Source organism: Melanotaenia boesemani, chromosome 18 (assembly GCF_017639745.1).
Source record: "Melanotaenia boesemani isolate fMelBoe1 chromosome 18, fMelBoe1.pri, whole genome shotgun sequence".
NCBI classification, from domain to species: domain Eukaryota; kingdom Metazoa; phylum Chordata; class Actinopteri; order Atheriniformes; family Melanotaeniidae; genus Melanotaenia; species Melanotaenia boesemani.
Genome location: NC_055699.1, coordinates 12,367,325 through 12,393,732, shown reverse-complemented (window position 1 = coordinate 12,393,732; position 26,408 = coordinate 12,367,325). Strand labels below are relative to the sequence as shown.

Genomic DNA, 26,408 nt, shown 5'->3' with positions numbered 1-26,408 from the left:
CAATTTCAAACAGCATAATTCTTCCTCTACTTTATTGCAGGAAAGATAACTTCATGATGTAGTAATAATATTAGCAGTATCCTTGTGAGAAGCTAGAACAGAAAGAAAAGTAAGACCAAACAAAACAAAAACTTCTACAAATCTACTTTGTTTAATCATGCACAGAATGGTAAATGTATAGAATCCTAATATACATGCACAGTATGTTATTACATATGAGCAACAGGAATTACAATAAACATCACCTTCTATAATGAATAAGAACATTCAGTTATGGAAAAAGGAGTTCAGCAGTTTGGCACCGGTGCTTTGTTTAATCTGTGATGCCTTCATAATCAGAAGTACTCAATAGAGTCGTTGTAGCTCTTGGAGTACTGCACATTCTTCAGCACAAGCTCTTTTCCATAACATGGGAGTTTTTGCCAAACACGGAGGTGAATATGATCTTCTCCACCCACATGGACCTTCAAAAGTACAAACCAACATGGTAAGTGTCCTTACTTGCATGCTATAACTTTGTTAATTAGCTGGGCCCATGTGCAGATAGTCAAACATGGGGCTGATGGGTAAAAATCAGCTGATTAACAATGACTGAACATTCAGAATAACTTTAACATTCACAAAAATAATGATGAAACAATCATTTATGTTGTTTTTCTATTTTACACAGATTACATAATTCTGTGGCAACGTCCTATTCTGCAACACTTGAACAAAGAACTAGCATTAAGCTTAGAAAAGTGCATAGAAATTTGCATTTTTTCATGCCAATACAAGTAAGCAACAGCTTAATCCTGCAATTATAAACCCAAGACTGACATAATTACCAGTAGATAAGTGTGATAAATTCTTAGCCATGTCAAACTAATTATTACCTTGATGAAGAAGTTAGTCCCAGACACACGCTGCGTCTTGTAGCTCTTGGCAGTAAAAACGTCATATGTCGTCCCTGCATTTTCTTCTACAAGATGCTTCACCTGAGTGACAGTATACATTTAAACAAAACGCTGTGGTGTAAAATCAGAGTTGGTGCAGCAAAAATCTTCTTTACACTAACTGCATCACAGATCTGCTGAACTGTTTCATCACCATCCTTTGGCTCTGCGCTGATTCCTCCAAGTTTAAACATTATGGTGGCTAACTTTTATAGAAAATCTGCCAGGAAATGAGCAAAAGCAGATGAGAGACTAAGAATGGGGTTGTGAGTCTGGGTTTTTGATCTTGCCTTGTGCAGCTTTGAGGATTATATAGTCCTCCAGAGCTTGAATGTGTTACTATTACTGTATGTCAGCTGGTGATCATGCTCAGCAAACTGCTGGGAAGTCAAACTGATTACTGAAACAGGAAACTGTGATGGGAAAACCTTATGGGGTTTGGAGGGTCTTATCACTGACAAACTATAGGCCTAAATGAACAATTTCCAGTGTAATGGCATTTTAATCAATACTTAATGAATGAATGAATGAATGAATGAATGAATGAATGAATGAATTGAAAAAATCCCAAGATTGTACAATGTGGACAGTTTGAGATATTGATAATAAAAACTTAAAAAGAGATGCTAAGAAAATAAAAATAAAATACATAAATTATTAAATGAAACAAAAATAAAGCTGAAACCAATATTTCAGAATTAAAATAAAAAATAATTAGACTACAAATTAATATGAAAGTTTTTAAATTTCTTAAATTGAAAGAACATAGTACTCAAGAATATGAAAGACAGGGAGACACTGCAGCTGGTTTTCACATGTAATTTATTGTCTAAAACTCTCAGACATACAAACAAACTGCATGTTTTGTATTAAGAAAGTGATGCTGTGTAATTTAGAAGTATTGAATCTAATATATTTACTGGCAGATATCAAAGTATTGATTTCTGAGTATCAATACACCCATCCCCATACAAAAAGAAAATAATACAATCTATTGATAGAACTGATATGATTAAAAGGATGAATGTTTTGTAAAATAAAAATCAGAATCTTTCATTAAACAAACAGATCATGCTTTGGATCAAACGTATTTCCTACAGAGTGCAACACCTACGGCCACTTTAGGTTCGTCTTGCTAGTACCTGGTTGGACCACTTTGCTTGCACTGCTTTCATTTTTCAAACCATAGATTCAGAAAGGTGTTGGAAACTTTCTTCAGAGATTTTGGTCCGTATTGACATGATTGCATCACGCAGTTGCTACAGATTTGTTGGCTGCACATCCATGATGAGAATCTTCTGTTCCATCCCAAAGGCGCTTTGTTGGATTGAGATCTGGTGTCGTGTTCAAGACACCTGTTTGAGATGATTTGAGCTTCATGATATGGTGCCATCCTGCTGGAAGTAGCCATCAGAAGATGGGTACACTATGATCATAAAGGGTTGGTCAGCAACAATTTTTATGTTGACTGTGGGTATTAAATTCTAAATACTCAATTAGTGCAAAAGGGCCCAAAGGGCCAAGAAAATAGCTTACATCACCGCCCCCTTGCACTACTGATACAAGGCAGGAGGAATCCGTGTTTTCTTGTTGTTACCCCCAATTCCAACCTTACCATCTGAATGTCACAGCTGAAATGGAAACTTATCAGATCAAGCAATGTTTTTCCAATCCTTTGTTGTCCAATTCTGGCGAACCTGTTTGAATTGTAGCCTCAGTTTCCTGTGTTTAACTGACAGGACTGGCACACAGTGTGGTCTTTTGCTACTGTTGCCCACCTGCTTCATGGCTCAATGTGTAATGTTTGGTTACTTTTTGTCCCCTTTATATCATCTCAAACCAGTCTGCCCCTCTGACATCAACAAGGCATTTTAGTCCAGTCAGCTTCCCAAATATTTTCTCTTTTTCACACCATTTTTTTTTTTTAGTGAAGTCTAGAGATGGTTGTGTGTGAAAATCCCAGTAGCTCAACAGTTTCTGAAAAACTCAAAACAGTCAACAACAATGCTACTTACAGGCTTATTAGATGATTATATGACAGTCACTTAAATCACCCTTTCTTCCCCAGTCTGACTTTCAGGTTAAACAGCAGAAAGACGTCTTGAGCTTTTCCACAAGCTTAAATGCACTGAGTTGCTGCCATGTGATTGGCTGATTAGCTATTTATAACAAACAATTGAACATCGCTGAGGTGTACGCAGTGAAGAGGTTGTTGAGTGTAAATCATATATAAATATATATATATATATATATATAGAGAGAGAGAGAGAGAGAGAGAGAGAGAGAGAGAGAGAGAGAGAGAGAGAGAGAGAGTCATTGCACACTATTTATGATAGCAAAACTTTCAAATAGTGATGACATAATGACAAACTCACAACATCAACACAGTAGTCCTGGGTGACTTTGTCCATATCTTTGGTTCATTCTTGTAAAAGCTTTATTGGTTTTTAGCAGAAACAAAATACTTTCATTGAAAATATGCCTCCACTTTCTTTAAAGGCAAGCAGTGAAAACACTGATAATCTTCATTTTTTAAAACGTAAATACATGCTTTTTGTTGCTGTGTTTCGGTAGTTCCAGGCAGGGATTCATCACAGCTGTGACTGTAAGTCAGAGGAATTTGGTGACAGCTGACGTAACATGATAGAAATCTCTTACAGCCACCACACTCTGACTCATGTGGAGTAAAAAGTCTTACTCAAAGTCAAACTTCTTCAAAAACTCTCCATAAAGAAATAAATGATAATGCAGTTTATTTTTTGCATAACAGTAATAATTTTCTGGGATGTCACACTGTTATTTCATTGTAATTTACTTTCATTAACTCCAGGACACCATACAGGTATATCATACTTTGAATCCTTTCCACTAGGGTACAAATGATCCTATTAGATAGAAATGCTGTAGGATTTATTTATTTATTATTTATTTATTTATTTAAAAAACAATGAGGCTATAACAGTACTTTTATCTGTCCAACAATCACTACTAGACTGTCTTTCTTCATTTTTTAAAGTTTTTTTTTTTTCTTTTTTCAAACAATATCAGTTTCTACTCTGCTTTTTCTTTACTGGGGTCTGCAGCTGCCTGAGCAGCAACCGGTGCAGCTGCAGGAGTGGGTGGGCTGGGGGCAGCGTTTGGAGGTGGTGCAGGAGGAAGTGGATCAGGGTCATCAATAAGGGCCTGTCTCCTTTCTCGCTCCTTGATCACTTGGATCAGACAGTAGGTAACAAACATGACGATGATGGTGGTTATTGGGAAACCTGGGGAGGTAATTTGTTGTTAAATTACTGTAATATTGGTAAGAAATAAAACTTTGTCCATAAATAAAGACAGAAATCACCTTTAAGAAGCAACCGTTTGGCAACCATCTTGGCAAAGTCGACACTGTTCAAGGCTACGATGTTATACAACACAATACTCCAGAAGTTGAAGGTGTTGAAAATGGCTCTGATGCGGCGGGACATTGCTTCTGACATTGCCACCTGAAAATAAAACTTTAATGATACATTCTCCACAATGTTATTACTGAAAGTTAAATTCAGCCTCCATTAACAAACCTCAAAAGAGGAAAATGGTTCCATGGAGAAGAATTTAGCAGTCCAAAGCTCAAAGTTGAGACCAAAACAGTTAAAGAAAGCCCACACCAAGACCACCTCACAAGGCCCCAACCAAAGGATGGTCACACCAAAGGTGCAAAGTGTAGCCACCAGCTCCTCCAGCACATTCTCATGTTTTCCACCCAAGTGATCATACACATACCTGTGGACGGAGAGCCCATCAGAACCTCTACACCTGGCGTGATTAATAAGACATGAATGAGTTGATCTAGAGAAACTCACTTGCACAGCCAGTCATTGATCCCTCTGTCAAAATGCCTACAAATGAGCAGGTGAAGTATTACATAATTACAATATTTCAATAACAAGCCAAAAGTGTTGAGCGGTGAAAACTGGACTCACGTTTCAGCAAACACGTAGAGCATCGTGATGCATTTTGGAGGTTTAGGTGGATCCAGGTGATCCAGTCTGGACACTGTATTGATGACTCCGAACATGACAGCAGCTTTTACCCAGTCATACATCAAGTTAAAGTAAGCCAGACCCACTGGAAACAAACACAGGAGCATTAATTCTGCTGCAGTAAACATTATCGCCTAACAACAGCTTTCCTTTAATCCTAGGCTTCATTCATGGTCTCTCAAAATGACAAAAGTTGAACATCAGAGAGGTGGCACTTACCTAGAGCCCAGTCAGAGAGGTGCTTCAGTAACTTCAAGTCGGTGGGGATGGTGAGGATGTACATGAAGTGGAAGAGGACATCCACTAGAATGATGACTCCAAAGTGGATCAGGCCCTGCAGGCTGATATTCCACATTTCCCATTCCTTCCTGGTCAGGTCAGACTTGTTGGCCTGCAGAGGGCAGCAAACACATGTCACAAGTACAAAGAGACCTGCAACCTCAACTGAGCAGCAACATCTTACGTATCTACTGAATACTGGTGTTAATAGAAATGTATAGATTTCTGAAATCTGCACAGAGAGCTAAGTCAATCCTTTACATTACATAATATAGGGTGAATTATATTACAGTGTTTTTCTTTTGATTTATTCACGTGTCTTCTAAATTATCGCACAGTGGAATTTTACATTAATTTAAAAACACCCAGGACCAATAGAATACTATGGTATAAAAGCTTGAAACACAGTTAAACAAAATTATTTCTGTAATTTTTATATCTACAATTACTGAATAGTAGTCAGTTTAAGCAGGGAAAAATATCTTTACAGGATTTTCAAGGTAACCACTGGATCAGAGGGAAGCCATTCTTTATTTAAGATGTCAAATGATCCACATGCAAAAACTTTACAAAGATGGTGAGAACAATAATGATCAAGATCCAGTTATCGCTTAACTGCTGGATAACTATTGGCTAATCTACATGACACCATTGGTTGTAAGAATTTAGGCCAACTTACTTGAACATAAAATTTATCAAAGGTCATGATGGGTCCAAAGTAAAAGAAAGGGAGGTAGAAATTGTACTTGAGCAGCTCAAGGATGCTGTAATTCCCATCTTTTCTTTCACAGTTTTCCAGAGCAAAGCTCATGCAGCGCATGATTGTGAACCCACAACCTCCGTAGAAGAGAACATGGCGCAGGTCAAAATCCCCCTCCACAAAACCTGCCTGCGTGGAGACGAAACGTTAAAGCTTGGGATTAAAGCATACCAGCTGTACTGAAAATAAACTGACGGAGTTCCTCTTGCTTCCTGAAATAACACCAAGAGAGTCAGTAGTTTCACCTGCCAGGATACGAATGGTTCGCACTTGAATGTAGCGAGGGTAGTAAGACCAGTAACAAAGCAGAGCCAGCGGATTTTCACCAGGGAGATACTATAGAGCAGGATGCAGTGGGACAGGATGAGGGTGACGTAGGTCCAACCCATGCTGGTCCACACAGCCAGTAGACCATATACCATGTACACCAAGGACCTGTACTGTTGGAGATAAACAAATCACACACAAAGGCTATTTTTTCCCATTTTTTGCAACAAAAAGTAAACTTGATGTTCCCTTAGTCTATCTATCTGGTACCATTTATTATGTGCCATTTAGCTCATAATTTAAAATTATTTAAAACTATTTTACTCAACACATCTATGATGGAAGTATTGCTTAATGCAAAAAAGAGATGAATAAACCGCAGACAACCTGATTCTTTCTTCCAGTTAGTTTCATAGAGACTTAACGTTCTGCTTAGTTAAATTATTTTGAATGCATTACAGCAGCATGATGAAAATAAGCAGTCAGTAGAAGCACCTGTGGAGCCAGCATGGAGCAGATCTTGGCGAACAACACGTGACCTGAAAGAGCAAACAGGATGTGCTCTCTGAATGTGGAAAACCACATCATCCACTCAAAATCAGCCGTGTCCTGTGGATCAATGTGGGAAACAATACAAATGAGAAACGTTTTTACATGAATGAGAAATGTCTCGATGAGTTGTGCCCTCACCATTCTTCTCCCAAAGTATCCAAGCTTCACACTGTTTCTGAATGTCTTCCTGTTTGCATTGGCTGGAAACAAGACAGTAAGAAGAAGAAAAAAAAACTTATCTGAGAGTACATACGATTTTATCTCATCCTAAAATGCAAAAGGGAAACTTTTGTTACAGTGAAACAAATGCAGTCCCAGCACAGGGCCTATTTTCTTCCTGTGCTCTGGGGTATTAATACTGACACCTGATCTCCTCAGCGTGGTCTGCATAGCTCCAACTCTTCACCCTCACACAGTGACACTGCCCTACATGTATGCTGCACATTGTGTTGTCCATCTGTATGTGACTGCTGTACAGGAGGCAGAAGATATTAGCTTCTGGATCACAAGTGAACTTTAATTTTTTGGTAATGGAAAAGATATTTTAATGTGTATTTGTTTTATTCTCCTCCGCAGACTTCAAACAGAGTTGGAAATTTTGGGAAAAGCTTATTTATTATTATTTATCCAGTCACAATAATACCAAGTATATTTCCAGTATGTCTTCTAGATTTAACTGAAAGGGTGGTGATGGCATGTTTAAGAATACTAATTATCACTTATACCTAAAACTGAACCTCTTTTCTTTGAGCTAGATGTGCATTATTTTCTGGTGTCAGCTCCTCAAATGTATGAGCAGGAATAAGTGTAGAAGGGAAAGTGTTGTACCAAGAAGAAATACCTTATAACCATGTGAAGCATGTAGACTGGACTGCAAATGAAGTAGAAACCACATATTTGATGGTTCACACATGAAATGTGGTAGAGTTTCTGACAAATCTTAGCTGGTTCTAATAAAGTAATGTGACATAATGAGAGTTTTAATTTTTGTTCTGGCTCCTAATTGCCAGAAAATGCCATAATCTAAGAAAAAATGCACAACTGTTTATTAGAATTGTCCTTGTATTATGAATATGTAGATATGCATGTCTCCCCCTTCCTCACATAAAGAAGCTGTGAATGTGTTTGATGGGGTCAGATTTAGTTTTACAGGCATCGTACCTTATGCTTTATCTTGTGTGTGCATGTGTGTGTGTGTTTCCCCTCATACTTACAACTGGACACCTCAAAGATCCAGCTAGCTGCCCAGAACATGGCCAGACACAAGACGGTGTTGTAGAAGTAGATTTCATATCTGGGAAGAGCAGCTTTGATCCCCATGGTGATGCAGACAGGAAGCAAGAGCTCTGGAGGCTGCTGAACACAAACCACAATCACTTCTGAAATAACACTACATGGCTCCACATTTGTCTGTCGTTCCTCTGATTATAAAACTTATGCAAATCTTCTGCCCCCACTCTGAACTCAACCTGATAATTCACTTTGAGCTCATATTCTGTCCCTTTGGAGGACGGAGGACACATTATGGCTCTCAGCCAACGTACAGCCATGAGCCAGCAGCTGTAAGCTTAAAAATGAAAATGCAACAATGACAGACATCTCTTCGATCACTATGGTGTTACTGAAATAGACTTCTGAACGACTCTGCCACTCTTAATTTAGCCCTCCATGTATGAATTTGAAATGTCAAAGATTTAAGGAACACAGATAGAAAACAGAGTTTGCTTCCTGTGACAGTGTAAACACTGCACATGAGGAATTTTCCCTGCTGCAATACTGTAAACTTTTACTCCACAACATTTCAGAGGGACATCCAGCAGATTTTTAAACCCTTACAAAAGGGTTTGCAGTTATAGAAACAATAGCACATATAATGTTTGTCAGTGGAAGATGTTTTCATGTGGCTTCCTTTTAAAGTAGAACAGCATTATTGAGGGTTTATAATGTATCTGTTCCTCTTATATTCTGTATATTTTTACACATGTAAGGCCATTTTGGTTGTGGAGGATTTTCTTACTTTACTTATACACAGTTACCATGAAGCATGTCTGCATGATGACTATTTAGTGCTCATGCCTCAAACGAACAATGAGCAAATGTACTGGATTCAGTCATTTGGACCAATCAGAGCAAGCTTTTTTGCGGAGAGTCCTTAAAGAAACAGGAGTTAAATTAAGCATTTCAGAAGAAGGTGATAAGAAATGCATTTGTATCGAATAATATATAAAAATCATCTGCTTTAATACATATAAGTAGGCCATCACAATTAAAATTAGCAAGCTGTTCATGTGCACCATATAGTCACCATAGTCACCATATACCATAGTTTAAAGGTATTTTTGATGTTCCGTTAGTTATTTAATCAATAACATGCACACAGCATTTTAAAAAAGTTAACTTACTCAAAAATCTCCATTTTTACATCACTTGCACCATCTACCCTGTTATAAAACTGCAACAGTGACACTGATTGTTTGTATTTATTCAACTTACTTAACTTTATTTAGCTGTATGAACCTTTACTACATCTAGATTTTTATCTTAAATGTGTACTTATTTGATAAATTTCAGGAGTAAAATCAAATACTAAATTTATTTAGATTCACTACTTATTGTCACTGTGTTGGCACACTTTAACCTCCTCTCCTTACCGTGTCAAATACTGGCAGCTACACTTGGCTGCAACCACAATCTGTCACATATTCTGGGTTTTTACATCTCTAAAATAATAAGGTACTTTATGTAGTTCTAATCATTCTGGTGTTTGACTAACTTATTTGATCCATTTTCATAAATCAAGGAGGACAGATGGGATGCAAAGTACAAAATATCAACTGAGTACAGCTGCCTTCTCTTTCTAAACAAACAACTCCTCACGCTTAACTTTCAGAATTCAGTTTAAACACAGTCATACACAGTAACACAGGAGGCTTGATGCTGCTTTGTAACACTAAATTAAAAAAAAAAGATTTTCATGTTTTAACATAGAATGAAAGAAAGTCTCATAAAAGCTGTCCCTGTTTCCCCTCACAATGCCTGGGTGAGACGGCTGCTGTTGAAATGCCACACGGTCATGCACTTCAGTTTGTCCTCAGCACCTGTTGAGATACTGACCTTGAACGCAGCAGTAGCGAGCCTGAAGAGGTCGTTCAACAAACCTTTTCAGTTTGTTCAAAAGGGAAAACAAGAATTAAAACATCACACATGTAAAAAAAAAATGTAGTAAACTTAAACTTTTGCATGTGCTGTGCTTCCACAGAACGCAGGGTGGGCTGCAGGTCCCTCTGACTCCCTGAGAGGGAGCTGCCGCCTGTTAAAGGTGACATTATGTATTTATACTTTGACCACTGACACAGAGGGGGTGGAACAGGAGGACTACTAAATCAGTATAATAGGCTTTAAGTCAGACAATATTAGCAGTTTATTATGGTCTCTGAGCATTAGATAACAATTCCTACTTTGCTAAATGATGCAATAAATGGTTAACCTGCTGCACGTTAACCAACTTACGAATGCAAAAGAGTAAGTCCCTTAAAGAAGATGATAAATTAAGCCCTCATTTAACATAGACTTACCCATAAATCTAAGCTGTAATGTATTTGTATATATTTGCATGTCTATTTATAGATCTCATTGCATTGTAAGTCTATTGAGAGACATTGCACCCAGAGTCAAATGTGTGTTTAATTGACTAAGACCTATTTAGCTTTCTGTGCTCTATTGCATCACTTAATGAGGCACACTTAAAAGTTTCTGTAATCATTTCAACATTTTAACAGTGCCTTATGTCTTTTATTATATTGTTATTTTCCATTTTCCTGGTTGCCAGATCTGTTTTTGGAAGGTCTAAGCTTGTTGCAATTCTGAGCCGTAGTCAAACATACACGTCTCAAATCCTGCAACGATCATGAGCATGTGAAACAAGTGGTGTCGACGAGTGACAGACAATACATATCTGGAAAGTTCAGTGGTGTCAATACTGCTGCAAAAACAGAGCAACTGTCCTTATACTAGGACACAGTGATACAGTATATCTGGGTAAATGTACATAGACGAATTGACCCAGTTTTAATAAAGAAAAAAGGCTAACTTCAGTGAGTATCCTAATAAACTATTTTAATTTAAGGAAATTAGGGAGTCCCAGAACACTTTGTACAATCAAAGCATGCAATCCATACTTTTTTTTTTAAAACATTTTGACAAAGTGTCCCCATTGTATGGATTTCTTTCTGGAGATTTCTTGTCCTCCACTGCAGCCCAACTCAAGCTACCTATTGTCAAATTAGTTTAATACCTGGAGGGGCTTTGACCTGAAATGTACAACTGTCTTGTGTCTACTCTGTTTTAGTGTTGGCACCACTGTAATTAAGACCGGATCTCTTTCTCAGAACTCACTCATGACTCAGAAAAGGGAAACATCAGGTTACATGGTTATGAATAATAATCATAGAACTAACAGTTATGGATATACAACTTTTTATTTATAATGGCTGGCATGTGATTGTGTAGTGTGATTATCTGTGTTTGTGTTTCCTGTTGCTTCACCTGTAATATTAATTACATTTGACTATCAATATTACACACTAAATGGTTGAGCATTAGCAACTCATATACTCATCTTCAGAGGGCATCACATTGCATATAATTAAGGATATAGACCATGCAACACTGGACTTCAAGCCACCTGGACTTTGGCGGTCAGTTGTAACGTCTCTAGCTAGTTGGTACATTTTGTCTCCTGGAAGCTTGTACATCTTAGCGATGCGTCGTACATGTCGTTTGCATGTTGTCGGCATTATGTAATGATATGCATTGGTGTGCTTCCCTTGAAGGACTGAAGACCATCTGCAGGCTCTGATTTGGACACTCACCATCTGTCCTTTTCCTCATAGTTGTTATCACTGGTTCTGCTCCCCTAGCTGACTCTGGTGGAGGCAGATCTCATGCTGGCCCCCAGAACTTGTTACAGGTCCTGAGGATGGTGCCACAGCTGTAAAAATTAAATCTGTAAATTACAGATAAAGTTTAGCAACAATAAAAGACACAGAGTGTAGCATTAATTTTTCAGAATGACTATAGGGAGAAGACACAAAGATCCACTGAAGCAGCTGGGAATGCAAGTAGCCCTGTGACAAAACTTCCACTTGCTTCCAACAACACCAAGATGCATTCTTGGCCTTCTTTTTTTAAGTAAATAGTCTCCAATACAGAGAGAGATAAAATTTGAATTCATTCTGGTCAATTTTCCTCTGAAATGGAGAGATCCATGGACTGCTTATGGATACTACTGAATGATACTACTCTAAGATTTTTTATTAAATGAATTTGACAAAATAGATGGTGATGGAAAGCTTTTGTTCACATGAAAAAACAAAACAAGAGAAGTAGTTACCATATGAGCTATGGTAAAATAAAATCAAATATTTGATATAGTAAAGCTTTTCTATGATACAAAAAAGTATTTCTCATTTTATTTCATTTCATGGCTGCAGAAACATTTGTGTTTTGCTGTAAATGAGCCTTAAGACGCTTCAAAAGTACAGTATGTAAGAATTACTGGCATCTAGTGGTACAGATGAGCTTAGTAATCACCTCAAATGCCAAGTATAGTTGTGAACGAACAGTGACCATCAGTGACCAAAATTCTTCCAGAGAAAAACATGTTTTCATCTGCAAATGGATCCAGTAGACTCAGTTGCAGCAGTGACTGCACTCCAGGTAACGACTTCAAACATTTGTACATGTGTACGGTCTTCTTTTATGTGCCTTTTAAGGTGTTACTTATCCCAAACTGTGCTCTAGTACCTTTCAAACAAAGCCAGTAGTGTAAATTTAAAGCTCAAAGGTTCTTACTCATATATAGTTTTATATTGTCCATTCAGAAACACTGCAGCTAAAATGGTGGCACAAAGCTGCCATGTATGAGGACCCACAGCAAGTAAATGGATTATTCTAAGAAAATAAAACCATGTTATTTTTGTAAAGTGATTAGATACCAATACAAACAGTTTGTAATGATATATTGAATTTTATGTCACATGCTGCACCTTTAAAACCAGTAGGAGACAGTAAGAAATCAAAGTAAAGTTTGTAGGCTTTATAGTGTCAGTTTATACACTTAAAAATTAGATTTATAAATAATAAATAAAACTTTATTGCTACTTAAAATGTAAAGAAAATGTTCTTCCTTATGTTCTGAAGCGTTTACTGCTCAGCAAGCCCCTCGCTGCTGGATGAGACACAAGTGCTAAATGAGTGCAGATGCCAAAGGAAGGCTCGATTACACTGGAAACAATCTCTTCCACTGTGGCAGCAGAAAACAGAGACTCTTGTTTTCCCCACAGGAACAACACAGCGCTCTGCTCTCCTGCTTCACGGCAGGTCTGAAACTACATTTCCCCATAAACAGGTTTAGAGCAACTTTGTTATTACAATGAATGCTGTATTAATATCAACTAATTGTTTCTATTAGAATATGGGATTTTGTTCTCTCTTTATGGCCTTCTTTCATTAATTGATGCTCCTGTTGAATGCCACTCTCCACCTCCTGATGTCTTATCATTTTTTATTAACTGTCCTTTAAAAATGCAAAGCATGTAAGGTTTCATTCAAATCAATTTTAGATCATTGCCTTTGAATGTAGTGACTTAAAGAGAAAAATCACGTTTAAAATTTAGTTTTGATGCCACAAGTGTCTATTTATGCTCTGTCCATTAGTCATTTTCATCGTTTTTACATCGATTTGATGATTTTTAACACTTTTATCTTCCATTTAATTATGGTTTATATTTTTCATTTTACTCAAAAGAAAAACATGTTTTGTTCAGGTTATTTTTGCAAATGGCAAACATGGACAAACTCACCTGTTCCCTCTCTTTCCACGACCTTTACCATCCTGACACTTAATGTCCTCCTCTGCTGTGTGTATATTTGCTTTAAGCTCCCCTTAGACAAAAGAACAAGGAAGGGTAGCTCTGGATTACTGCATCACCCAACAAACCTAAATCAAACTCAATTCACCAAAAAATCTAATTTAGAAAAGCCTGATTTACATACACTGTAGTTCTGCTGTCCTTACTAACAGCAGCGTAGTATTATGTGCACTTGATGTGCAAATCAACCTCACAGAGGAACCAAAACCAAAAATAAAAAAAGCTAGGGCCCCTCTGCTCCTATTTGTGCACATAATTATATTACTCTATTTTGTATGGGGACACAGTAATGTGGTTACTTGATTAAAAACAAATGCATTTAAGGAATAAGAACCACGTGAACGCAACGCAACTAGATTGAGACTGAATGCAAAAACCTTTTTGAGACACTTAAAGGTCAAGTTCTCAAAACTGTGTGTAGGACAAACTAAATCTAATATTCAGGCTGACGGCTGTGCAGAGATCTTGCAGTGTTTCAAAACCCAGATGAAGTTAGTGTTTCGTTTACCCACCGTAGCCTCCAAATGGAAAACCAAGAGCCCAATGGCGACACCTAGTGGTTAAAACTTCCATTCATACATAAATACTGCTTAATATTTGTCAGCTGGGAATTGAAACCAGGGTATTAGCCATTACTAAAATACTTTTCAAAATTCTCTAAACAAAATTGACAGTTTTATATTTTAGTGGAGATTGTTTCTCAGCCGGAAGATTCACAAAAATAATAATAAAAAAAAACAGTTATGTGCTTGTTTCCAGTAAGTGCTGGCTGCTTTTATTGAAACTGTTAAATATCTTAAACCAATCCATCTGAAAACTGAACCCAGTGGAAGCCTCCATCCACTCACAACCTGATTATATTTTCTCCCTTTTAAAACATATTGAAATTTCCATAAATGGATACAATGCTGCGCATCAAAGAAGTCCTGTACGAGCTTCTCCACGATTCAGATACGATAAATTACATGGCATTTTAGTAACTGCAGTGGTGTAGAGCACAGTGAGAGCTCGGTGCACCACTGTGGCTCATCACAACATGGCTGCAGGGTTCTTCCTGGTGGTGCATGTGCATGGAGTTTGTCGATTTTTATGCAGCTGTTTACAGACCAAGTGAGCTTTATTCTTCAGCTGTATCCTTCTTGCTGGTTTCTTGCCCTTCAAAGATGGGGTACTTGCTCTCCACTTCTGCCCAGGTCAATGTGCCATTGGCCAAATCCCGAACAATCTCAGGCAGCTCACTGACCTGAGGAAGCAGATAAAAAGTGGTGTAAGGTTGATTTTAACAGTCTGTGGAACAGCAACCAAGTTTTAATTTGATAGTTGTGTGAAGGAGAGGATACCAGAGTTTAAAGGTCCCACATTATACTTTCTTTTTAACAATTTCATTTGGGTATCAGAGGTCCAACAACATTGTTGTTAAAGTTTATTACCCCAAATTCAGCCATGGTCCTTAATTTCAGCCATTTCAAATGTGGCTCTAGTGAGCACTACTGAGAACAGGCTGTTTATGTGTCTGAACCTTTAAATGTTCATGAGTGGTACTTGTCCACGCCCCTCTCAGGGAGAGGATCTGGCTTTTGCTGACGCCCACTCTGATTTTAGAGAGCAGGCTCAGCTAGCCAGGGGGCACGTAAATGACAGTATCCACTACCAGGGGCAGTAGTTTTTCCCCTGTGTGAGGTCACAAAGGGAAAGATCTCAGACTCACCCATTTAAGCACACATTTGTTAAAAAGTGGAGCAAGCAAATGAGAGAGGTATTTTTTCTCTGATTTTTGAGCCTCATACACAGGATACAGGGACATATACGACTTTAGAAACGTTTAGAAAGTGAATTTTGCATAATATGGGACCTTTAATCAAATGCAAGATTAGAGACTAAAACTGAACTCTCACAACATCTGATCTGCTGGAGTGTCAATCAATCTTGGATTTAGACCAGTTAAAATGATGCCTTTTCAAAGTTTACGCTCAAAAACAGAACAGTGGCTCCTCATGAGGTTGTGATGTGTGATGCACTGTCAATGTACAGGACAATAAAATTATTTTAAAAAATTTAAAAAAAAAAAAATTAATCTCTACAGATGATATGTAGCGCTGACAGCACTAGTACTGTTTTCACAATCTATCATGGCGTCACTCAGATATAATGTCATTGTAGTGAAGAATGAAACATGAGTTGAAAGAATTGCAAGTGGTCATCAGAAGTGTGTAGGCAGCGTAACAGGATTAAAAACAGGAGCATTTGTACAAATGTGAAAGAAAAGCATCCGCTGTGTGAGCTGCAGTATTGCAAACACTGGAAGTTGAGATGTATTCCTCCTGTTAATAGTACTGGATGGCACCTGGCTTGTGGAAGTAGAGCCAGTAAAATGAGAATGAACAAGTAAAAAAATAAAATAAATAAATGTAAAAGGCAAAAAAATATTAAAATAGAAGCTGATAGTCAAATTTAATATGTAAAATAAAAAAAAATCCATTCTAAGCTGATTCCTGTCAGTTGTTTTTACCAAATGAGACAATACAGATGTTTTCAAAACTTTATATTATACATTTTGTTGTGGAGTTCACCTTAAATCCATTTCAATACTGAAAGCTTTTCAGCACTCATGCAGCCCAACACTTGTCTTTAAACAGTATAAAATTAAATTTGAGTGACAGAAAAATCTATGTCAAGGAGATTGCTGCTGTACCTCGGCTCTGATTTGCCTCATGGAGTCCCGGTCCCTCAGTGTGGCCGTGTGAGGAGTTTTGTTAACTGTGTCAAAGTCGATGGTGATGCCAAATGCCACGCCAATCTCATCGGTCCTGGCGTAGCGCCTCCCAATGGATCCTGAGGAGTCATCCACCTTATGAGACACGCCGTTTTTGGTCATTGCTTCAGCTAAAAAAAGAAAAAAGGAGGAATTGTAGGAAACTGCACTGCAATATGACAACTATTAAGACAAAAAATAGAAAGGTATATAGAAACTTACATAATTCCCTCACAAAGGGCATGAATTCTTGATTTTGGCTCAGAGGTAGGACGGAGCATTTGTATGGAGCTACAGTAGCAGGGAAGCTAAAATACTGTCACCAAAAGAAGGAAAACAGGCAGCTGTCAGAAAGTACAACAGAGACTAGTAGGACTGAGTGATATTAACCTCTTTATGACTTTATTAGAAAAATACAGTTAAACGTTACAGCAAACATTTATATTAAAAATGTCCATGAAAGATATGATATTATACAGAGGCACAAACATGACTAAATAACTAATGCTGAGCTTAAATGTCCTTATTTATACTGAGTAGGATGCCTACACTTACCGTTCTTTGTTCGTCACCTTCTCTGACTTGGAATGTGTGCTCAAAAATGGTGTACATGATCCTACCAATGCCAAAAGATGGCTCAATTACATTGGGAACAACTTCTTCCACTATGAGGAAAAACAAGAAGCAGACGTAGTTGTAAAGCGGAAACTAAAATAATCTGCATCCTGTCCCTCACGAGTCTGTCTCACCATGCAGAGTCTTCTGAAACCGCTTCACATTGACCATGTCCTTTGTGAGTTTGAATGTCTTGCCTTCTGTCTCGATGGTGAACTCTCTGTTGATGAGAAATAACACACATGCCACTCTTGAAAAGGCAAAGTCACAAATTATTACTAAGAGCTCCATCTTTCCCAGTAGGACTCACCCAGTTTCATTAAGCAGCTGCTCCTGCTCTGTAATGAAGCATTCATCACACACAGAAAGATACTCCATGGCTATCTTAGCGTCCTTCTTATATGCCTTCCCAATAGCTCCTTTGTTGGCCTCAAACTGGACGACATTTACGGTTTTGTGTGGATAAGTTAAGGCGAAACAATGACGCCATCACTGACATGAAGCGAGTGTTTTCTTTGCAGAACTAAATGTTGCTGTATTTGAAGGATATAGGTTCTTTAAGAGGCTTCTCTGCAACCAGGGGAACCTTTGTGGCTCGTGCATGGCATTTCAGATCGTAACAAGACCGATCAGCACAGCCCACTATTTCAATCCAGCCCTGCAAGGGGACAAACATCATCTGTAAGTAACGGTATAAGGACAGCCTGATAAGCTGTAAAGAAATGCTGCAGCTGAACTTACGTAGGAGGTTTTGGCTTCGGCATCCCAGCAGTCACAGGCGTAATGAGCCATCTCGTTGTCCATGTGCTGTCGGAAACGCAGCTTGTCCTTGGCAACACCAACTTTAGTAAGGTAGAGGTAGATCCTCCCGATGAAATATCCCAGGACGGAGTTATTGATCACTCCCTGAATGCGACAGGAGAAACTTCAGTTTGTTTCCACAGTTTCTCCCTCCTGCTTCATCGTCTGGGATGGCTTACCTGCTCCACAGCTTCCCCCAGCCTCATGAGATGTGCAGACTGGCCACTGGTCTGGGCTTTAGAGGAGTACAACATAATATCCAGGTCAGCTACACTGGAAAATTTAGGATGGACCTTCTCATTGGGGTCCACAAAGTGCTCAATCTCAGCCATGGTGAACTCCCTGCCAGGAAAAATGGAGAACACACATTTCAGTCTCATTTCTCTAATATATTTAAAGCACACAAACAGCGGGTGAGCCAGAAGATTGCTCACCTAACCCGAATGAGTCCAGAGCGAGGAGAGATTTCATTCCTGAACGAGTTTCCTATCTGAGCAGCAGCGAATGGTAATTTTCCCTGGTTGAACTCTAGAAGACGTTTGAAGTTGAGGAAGATTCCCTGAGCGGTTTCAGGCCTCAAATAACTGCAAATTCAGATAAAATAGAAATCTGTGAACATCTGAAAATAAAAAAGAAAATAAAACTACAATAATGTGAGTTATTTTTGTACCCTGGCATATTTCCCCCAGGTCCAATGGATGTCTGAAACATCAGGTTGAAGGAGATGGGAGGCGTGAGCTCGTTTCCTGTGGTGGGTGACCTGACGTTGTATTTCACAAAGAGGTCGGTCAACTCTTGTTGGGTGTAGTTGTCCAACTAAAAATCATTAAAAATATCATTTATTATCAGTGAAGTGATATTAAACTTCGGCAGAATCATCTTAATACAACACAATCCCCAAAAGAAGATATTATCTTCGTTAAAACTGACCTGAGTGATGACATTCTCCATCTCAGCCTTCTTCTCTGCTGTGCACTTCTTATCAGACATCAACTTCTGGAGATGAGCTGCAGGACAAAGAAATTAAGAAGACAATTCGTAATAACAACAATAATAATAATAATAATAATAACAAGTAAGATTTATATAAGACATTGTCATTTATAACTAATAAAACCAATGATGAAGATAAGGCAAGTTTTTCCCACTAAATGTCACATACACAAAAAAAAACAACATATTTTAGTCACTAAATAACATTTTTATGCATTTTTTTTAAACATCTGGTGTACTATACTAAAAGTCTTAAGGACTGACACGTCCCAGATCACCACAGGCTTTAGGCAAAGTTCCCATATGTGATTGTTGCTGCTGTATTGCTACGAAAGCCCTGTGTGATTTCTGCAGGTCCAGCCACTTCTACTCTGCCTCAGGCACAACAATGATACTCAGGAAAAAAAGCCAGCCAGCGCAGCTTTGGACAGTGTCCAATCCTGCTGTGTGCAGAGTCCCATGAAGAGTTCAGATTTAAAACTTACAAAAATCTCTCCTGTGGATTTTTAGGATAATTAATATTTAGTTTACACAGTAGTTTCGGTTTTAAGAGCGCTTACCTTTGAGGAGGTGATCAGCCCTGAAGCATTCACCATTCTTCACATCTTTCACCATGTAGTCCGCAAATTTTTCCACGTGTCCTGAAGTCCTGGAGGAGTCAATAATGCAGAATCAAGCTCACAAATAGAAAAAAAAGCTAATATTGATGCCATTTGACAACTGTATCTGCAACCGGGCTATGGAGCGCTGCTATGGTTGCAGCTTCCATGCATAAAATCGCAGAAATCAATATGCGCCAGTTAATAAAAACCCACAGTTCAGCACTTTGGAGCTGACTTAAGGAACCACAAGGCGCCTTCTTAAATCAAACCATCAATTAAATAAGCAAAAACAAAAGAAAAATAAAATAATAATGCAGACTATTTCAAAATGGCTAATAATTAACCTGAATAATTACAGTGCACCTACTTGAGGACGGGTTCAGGGGTTAGCATGGTGCAGTCGATCTCCAGGATCTGCTCCTCCTGGATGAAGTGCTGCCTCCAGGCCTGCAGGATGTTGTTCTTTAGGGCACAGCCCACAGGGCCGAAGTCATACAGGCCGCTCACACCTGAGGAGCATTACGGCATGGTAAGAGAACGCTTTAAGACAGCACTGTGTTGGCTGAAGCACCAACTAAAGCCTTCATTTACACTTTTAGACAAGCAAAATGTTACCTCCGTAAATGGCAAAGGCCTGATCATAGAAGAATCGCCTCTTGAGGGTGTCCTCCATCTTGCTTCTGTCAACAATGTCATCTTTAGGTTGTAATGCCAGTTCCTGCAATTATTAAGCTCATTATAAAAGCTGCAAGTCAAAACACAGAGCTGAGTTTGATCATTCATATATATATATATATATATATATATATATATATATATATTTATTTTTTTTTATTTTTATTATTTTTTTTTTAGTTTATTGACAATACTAGGAGTTACAGCTTCAGGTCTACTTATTTGCTTTCTTATAGCAAACAGAAATTGGTTCAGACATTAGTATTTGATCTATGTTTGGAACTTGACTGACATGATATAAGGTGGTCTTATGTGACGCCTATGTCTGCAGATGTCTGCAACGTGGTTAACAACTTGAAGGTTGACAACAGTACTTTGATGATATTGGTGCATACAGCTTCCCTGCATGGTGGATTAAAACCACTTTATATTAAAGACAATGCACATAAATATTTGAAGCACAGTCAGCTGTATTTCATGTCATGTTGTGCTTCTTATAACGAGACTTGGCAGAGAATCTGCAAACGTGTTGATTCACTGACTACAGAGTGCATTCAGGACAAAAACATAAAAACACATTGAACTTGACCGGCTTACTTTGGCTTCCAGAGCCTTCTTTCTTGCTTTTAATTCAGCCACAGCTTTTGTCACATCTACATCTGGAGCTCCTTCCTGTTTCATTTGGCGCACCAGGTCCCCCTAAAACAGAGACGTGGTTTGAGACTTTCACACAGAAAACCACTGAGCATGTTACAAGTAAAAGTCGGCTCGGTTCTAGCCGTGTTTTTGTATTGTTTTGTTGGCAGCGCAGACTTGGAATTCTTTCCAAAACCCCACCCTGCTCCTACATATCTGCAACAGCAGGAGAAGCTCTGAAACGTGGCAAAGGAAGCAGACATGACTGTCAGCTAGCAGCTAGCTAGCAATAAGCGCCTGCTCTCATTCATTGTCAGGTTGACAGCAGCTGGTAAACTTAGCATGTTAGCTTTACCACAAATCAGACCGGATTGTTACTGATACAGATACACAAACAAAAAATTTAATAATCAAGTTAATTCACTCAGTGTTTACCATTAAAGAAATATTAATAACTCTGTGCAACCTGTTCTTTGACAGCAAGCCTCAAAGGGGCGAGAATCTCCTCAATGTTGCCGTCCATGGTTTGTCCTTCGGCCAGCTGCAGCCACAAGCTCTTCTTCTTCTTCTTACACAAGCAGACCGACGTGGAAAACGTCCTGTTTCTGGGCGGGTAGCGAAACGACTGCCGAACAAGGCAGACCGTAGACACCGGACTCAAGTGGAAAATCTCAGTGCTGGTCCTCAGCAGTACTGATGCTGCGCTGCGGAGAAGCATGGACCGCCGTAATGCGAGCTCAGGAGAATGATGAAATCTCTAGAAACAAGTAAACACTGCTTCCGCTCCCGGTCAGCACTTTCGTTACGCGTCTCGCTCACTTGGTCACGTACTGGTAGATTCGAAAGTAAAATAAAATAAAATAAAATAAAATCATCAAACTTTATTACAGACTCGTAGTCCAAAACAACACACAACACAAAACAAAAATACAAGAAAAAAAAAAAAAAAAAAACTTACTTAGGGCAGGCCTTGATAAATGTACACCACACACCCTACAGAAGACATCTATACCAGTGTCTCCATAACTGAGACTGGTAGCGTGTAACACTGAGTCTTACATTAGTCAAGCACATTATGATAGAATTACAACAGTCATTGACACGACAAATAAATGTATACATCAAATTCCTTAAAACTGCCTGAAAGGTTTTAAGCCCTGATGACACAAACAACTGACTTGCACTCTCCCATCTCGGTTTCTTCAGTAAAAGTCTGAGACAATCATTATACGCCACATTCAATTTGCGCATGCTTGCTCTTTTATAATTTGACCACAGATGTGAAGTGTATAAAGGTGTACAGTAAGCTTTAAACAATGTCTTTTTCACCTCATCTGTACATGGACCAAACCTCCGGATGAGCATGTTAGCCTGTGCATACATCAGGCGACACTGTCTATAGATGTCCGCATCATCAGTCAGATCATCAGTAATAACATGACCTAGATATTTACATTTGTTACAAACAGACAGAGTATTCCCACATAATGTAAACTGGGGAAATGTCAACCCTTTATCATCTTTTGTTCTACTGATCATAATGACACTCTTACTGGCATTATAAATGATATCATGTTCCATGCCATACTCAGAGCAGATGTTGAGAAGGTCTTGGAGACCAGCACTACCAGGACTGAATACAACAAGATCATCTGCATACATTAAATGATTTACAAGAGTCAGGCCAATACTACAGCCAGTTTTACATGCATTTAGTCTCTGTGACAGTTCATCCATAAACAGGTTGAAGAGACCAGGAGATAAAATCCCTCCCTGCTTCACTCCATTACTAACCCCGAATGGAGCTGACCGGTTACTCCCCCAACTCACCTGCATAACCTGGTGAGTGTACCAATAAGCCAGTATTCTCAGTATGTACTGAGGGACACCTCGCTGACTCATTTTAATAAACAGCTTCTTATGATTGACACGATCAAACGCTTTGGACGCATCAATAAAACACATAAGCACAGTAGAGTTCTGACTCCTATATTTTCTCACAATTTCTTTCAAAGCAAAGATACATAAGTCAGTACCATGTTTAGTTTTAAATCCAAATTGGTTATCTGAGGTATTAATTAGCCCTTGGATCCTACTTAACAGAATCTTTTCCAACACTTTGGACAAAACACTAGCCAGGGCAATAGGCCTGTAGTTGTCTGAACTACCCACTCGACCAGCTTTGTCCTTAATAACAGGGACCAGAGTGATAGACAGCAGTGAGTCAGGCAACACACCATGTACCATGCAGCTGGTAAAGCAGAGGGCCAGGAGAGGAGAGAGTCTAACACTGGCATGTTTCAGGTGCTCAGCAAACACACCATCCTCACCACATGCTTTGTTGTCCGGCAACTGTTTTATGGCCTGATACACATCATGTGCTTTAATAATTAAATGTTCATTTTGATCAATATTACTGCTTATAATCTGCTCACTTTGAATACAGTTAAACAGAGCACTGTAGTGCTGACGCCAGCGATCCAGTATCTGATCAGGTCCAGTAATGCCATCTATAGTACAGGGCAGGGACGCCTTGTTACTATTGAGAACTCTTATTTCTTTCCAGAAGTCTATGACATTTTTAGTTAACAGTTTTCCAGCCAATGACTCAGACCTCATACTCTGTTCATTTCGCCTGATAAACCGGACTGCATATTTGTACCTAGCATTAGTTAACTTTTTATTTTCATAGACAGGGCCTTGCCTCGGTCTACCAGCCAAAGCCCACTCTGTAGTAGCTTCCCGGGCCTGCTCATAAAACACTGCAACATACGTGTTCCACCCAGGCATCACACTATTTTTCTTAGTTCTACTTTTGTAAAGGGGTTTTCCACATTCAACCAAAGCTTTTACAATATCATTATACAGTGAGCAGACATCCCCTTTATGGGTCATACTGGTACAATTAACATCAGTACATCTAATTGCCTCATATGGCAAAATGATGTTGTTTAATAGTTTGTCTGTGTTAATGTTACGGGCCCCAAGGGTGGGGTGTACCGCAACGGAAAGACGCTGAAAAATATAGTAATTGGTAAGAGCAGTGATCACACAGGAGCGCTGCCATTCACATCCAGATTGCGTCTGTTTAATTGTCATTAAACCAAAGTATGCAGATGTACAATAAAGGTCTTATTTCCACAATAATACATGTTCTCATTAGTTATTTCCTATTCTGGTAACACTCAGGAACATTACATTACCTTTCTACTTCACTTATTTATGGCTACTAAACTTATAGTGCAATATACAGAACTACTCAACTGTATTTAAGCTTTACTACATTTAGCTGCTTTATCTGTGGTCTAAACTCAATAAAGTACACTGCCAATAATATCTTATTTGGTATCAAAATACTTATCAAAGTGCATAAGAAACTACAAAACTATATTCTTATCATTAACTTCAGTAGAAACACTTCTTATGGACAATTATAAACGTTTGTGCCTTTAAACTTTAACTTTTACAACATAGTGGCTTATAGATGCCGTACAGGAGCTTTATAAAATAAATACAGTGCATATTGTTCATTATAAATGCAAAATAAAACACTAGAGAGCGAGTCTACGAGCTCTCGTTAACTATCGCGCTACTTCCCAGACGCGGGCGACTACTCTGCCAGCCAACACCGCGGCTCATCAAAGTCTCACTCAACTTAGCATAAAAGTGCAAAAAGACTTCATGACAGCAATACATACTGATACAGAAATAAAATATAACTTTGTAGGAGGTAGCTTCTTGGTCATTTTACCGTGTACCAACCTGAAAAATATAGTAATTGGTAAGAGCAGTGATCACACAGGAGCGCTGCCATTCACATCCAGATTGCGTCTGAGGTAAACAGGAAGTTTCCCCAAAAGGAGCAAACCGGGGTGCAACGACTCCCACAACAAAGGTTCCACCCTACCTTGTACAGCTCTATACCCCTAATAATTCAGGAAAGCACATATATATGACAAATGAATATGTCTGGTAATATTTAAAGTACTCTTATACCAAAAATAATATGTATATTAAAACACAATCTACTATAATAATAGTTGCCATCTACTTTACTGGTTATAAAACATAAAACTATGTGGTGACACATTTTTAGGTGCACCACACGCTCCCCAACAATAAAAGTGGCTCCTGACACATTAATATAAGACCAAAATTACTATAATGAACTTATTCAAAATCTTCCTTTTAGCTTTCAATACACAAAACTGGGCATAGCATAAGGCATTGTTATTGCATAAGGCAAAGTCTGGTATGAAGGATACGGTGTGTAAGGCGTTACTGGAACTGGCTGCATTCCCCACAGCGGCAGAGTTTGTAATCCACACAGTCCAACATGGCTGATGGTCCCCTGGGGCTGGTAGGATGGCTGGCCCAGGGAGTTGTAGGTGAGGGTCTGGGGTGGCCTCCTGGTTCGCTCGGACCTCCTCGGGAACTCCTCCTGTGGGACAACTGGCCCCACATCAACTGGATCACACAGTTCTTGTTCTTGTTCAACAGCTTGTCCATCTTGTTCAACTGCTTCTTCATTTTCAGGTTGTCTTAGTTGGTCATTGTCATTTTCTGGTTCGTATTCAGGTTCGTTTTGTTGTTGTTCATGTCCTAATGTCTCTCTGTCTGTTATAGGTGAAAGTAAGTGTCTCACTTCTTCTCTCTCTGTAGGTAGTTCAGAGGATGCTGGATGAGTTTGAGTTACAAGAGACGGTCTCACCTCCGGCCTTTGTGATCTGGTGAACACAGGAACTCTAAGCCAGTACTTGGTCCTTGAATCATCTTCGGAGTCAGATGAATCACTGTGAGATTGTTCTTTGTTGTTTTGACTGTTTCTTTCAGGTGACGCTTTCTTGTTTAACTCCTGGGGTAAACTCACAGGTAAGTCATTGACAAGGTGAAGAAGGTTTCTGTGGAGGATTCTGATTTTCTTGCCATTGTTTTCTGGATAAACTTTGTAAATTGGGCTGTCGTTCACTTGTTCTTTTACAATGTGGACAGTTTGCTCCCAATATGATCTGAGTTTTCCCGGTCCTCCTCTTTCACTCATGTTGCGAACTAAGACTCTGTCACCATGTTGCAAAACAACTCCTTTAACATGTTGGTCATAGTACCTTTTTCCTCTGGCACTCGATTGCTGGCTGTTTTCGGCTGCAATGCGATAAGCCTCTTTCATTCTGATAGTCCATTTCTGCACATAACTTTGTGGTGTTTCACTTCCTTTTTCAGAGGGCAGGTCGAAAAGCAGGTCGACTGGTAAACGTGGGTGGCGCCCAAACATAAGAAAGTGTGGTGAGTATCCAGTAGCTTCGTGTTTCGTGCAATTATATGCATGTACCACCTGTGGTAAGAACTCTTTCCAGTTTCCTTTCTCCTTTTCTTCCAGTGTCCTTAACATTTGCAACAGAGTCCGATTAAATCTCTCTGCAGGGTTACCCTGCGGGTGATAAGGCGTCGTTCGGGAGTGGCTGACACCCGCAAGCTGCTGAAGACCTCTGAAGAGTGCATTCTCAAACTCACGACCTTGGTCGTGATGCAATCTGGCTGGATAACCAAAGCGAGGCATAAAGTCATTGAACATCCTTTCTGCAGCGGT

General features: G+C 38.9%; 3 protein-coding genes and 1 non-coding gene across 4 annotated transcripts; all 4 read right to left on the bottom strand.

Moving 5' to 3' along the window:
• Positions 1-294: 294 nt before the first annotated feature.
• LOC121629168 (cystatin-B-like) lies at positions 295-1,129 on the bottom strand. Its single transcript, XM_041968754.1, has 3 exons — positions 1,058-1,129; positions 876-977; positions 295-464 (listed from the first exon to the last, which is right to left on the bottom strand). Exons 1-3 carry the CDS (start codon positions 1,127-1,129, stop codon positions 336-338), a joined length of 303 nt encoding a protein of 100 aa, XP_041824688.1. The 3' UTR covers positions 295-335.
• Positions 1,130-3,897: 2,768 nt separating this feature from the next.
• hhatlb (hedgehog acyltransferase like, b) lies at positions 3,898-10,092 on the bottom strand. The gene is made up of 12 exons (XM_041968734.1): positions 9,930-10,092; positions 8,030-8,168; positions 6,954-7,015; positions 6,759-6,872; positions 6,242-6,436; positions 5,916-6,125; positions 5,177-5,348; positions 4,898-5,042; positions 4,778-4,813; positions 4,496-4,697; positions 4,279-4,420; positions 3,898-4,198 (listed from the first exon to the last, which is right to left on the bottom strand). The coding sequence occupies exons 2-12, from the start codon at positions 8,133-8,135 to the stop codon at positions 3,987-3,989; spliced, it is 1,596 nt and encodes a 531-aa protein (XP_041824668.1). The 5' UTR covers positions 8,136-8,168; positions 9,930-10,092; the 3' UTR covers positions 3,898-3,986.
• Positions 10,093-14,849: 4,757 nt separating this feature from the next.
• On the bottom strand, positions 14,850-21,573 carry gars1 (glycyl-tRNA synthetase 1). The gene is made up of 17 exons (XM_041968727.1): positions 21,288-21,573; positions 20,783-20,884; positions 20,126-20,228; positions 19,878-20,019; positions 19,469-19,557; positions 18,846-18,922; positions 18,586-18,731; positions 18,350-18,499; positions 18,095-18,257; positions 17,856-18,020; positions 17,665-17,772; positions 17,425-17,570; positions 17,249-17,334; positions 17,055-17,164; positions 16,722-16,815; positions 16,440-16,630; positions 14,850-14,990 (listed from the first exon to the last, which is right to left on the bottom strand). The coding sequence occupies exons 1-17, from the start codon at positions 21,537-21,539 to the stop codon at positions 14,865-14,867; spliced, it is 2,250 nt and encodes a 749-aa protein (XP_041824661.1). The 5' UTR covers positions 21,540-21,573; the 3' UTR covers positions 14,850-14,864.
• LOC121629383 lies at positions 19,627-19,762 on the bottom strand. Its single transcript, XR_006008374.1, has one exon. It is a non-coding gene; the product is annotated as a small nucleolar RNA SNORA84 (small nucleolar RNA).
• Positions 21,574-26,408: the final 4,835 nt, after the last annotated feature.

Excerpts from the sequence above, each read along its gene's own strand:
- LOC121629168 (XM_041968754.1), bottom strand. The coding sequence starts at position 1,129 with ATGTTTAAACTTGGAGGAATCAGCGCAGAGCCAAAGGATGGTGATGAA. Across the intron at positions 978-1,057 it reads TTCAGCAGATCTGTGATGCA|GTGAAGCATCTTGTAGAAGA; the intron begins GTTAGTGTAAAG and ends ACTGTCACTCAG. Across the intron at positions 465-875 it reads GGACTAACTTCTTCATCAAG|GTCCATGTGGGTGGAGAAGA; the intron begins GTAATAATTAGT and ends GTACTTTTGAAG.
- hhatlb (XM_041968734.1), bottom strand. The coding sequence starts at position 8,135 with ATGGGGATCAAAGCTGCTCTTCCCAGATATGAAATCTACTTCTACAAC. Across the intron at positions 6,126-6,241 it reads AACCATTCGTATCCTGGCAG|GCAGGTTTTGTGGAGGGGGA; the intron begins GTGAAACTACTG and ends GTCTCCACGCAG. Across the intron at positions 4,199-4,278 it reads CAAACGGTTGCTTCTTAAAG|GTTTCCCAATAACCACCATC; the intron begins GTGATTTCTGTC and ends TTACCTCCCCAG.
- gars1 (XM_041968727.1), bottom strand. The coding sequence starts at position 21,539 with ATGCTTCTCCGCAGCGCAGCATCAGTACTGCTGAGGACCAGCACTGAG. Across the intron at positions 19,558-19,877 it reads ACCCCTGAACCCGTCCTCAA|GACTTCAGGACACGTGGAAA; the intron begins GTAGGTGCACTG and ends TGACTCCTCCAG. Across the intron at positions 17,335-17,424 it reads CAGCTGCTTAATGAAACTGG|AGAGTTCACCATCGAGACAG; the intron begins GTGAGTCCTACT and ends TCTCATCAACAG.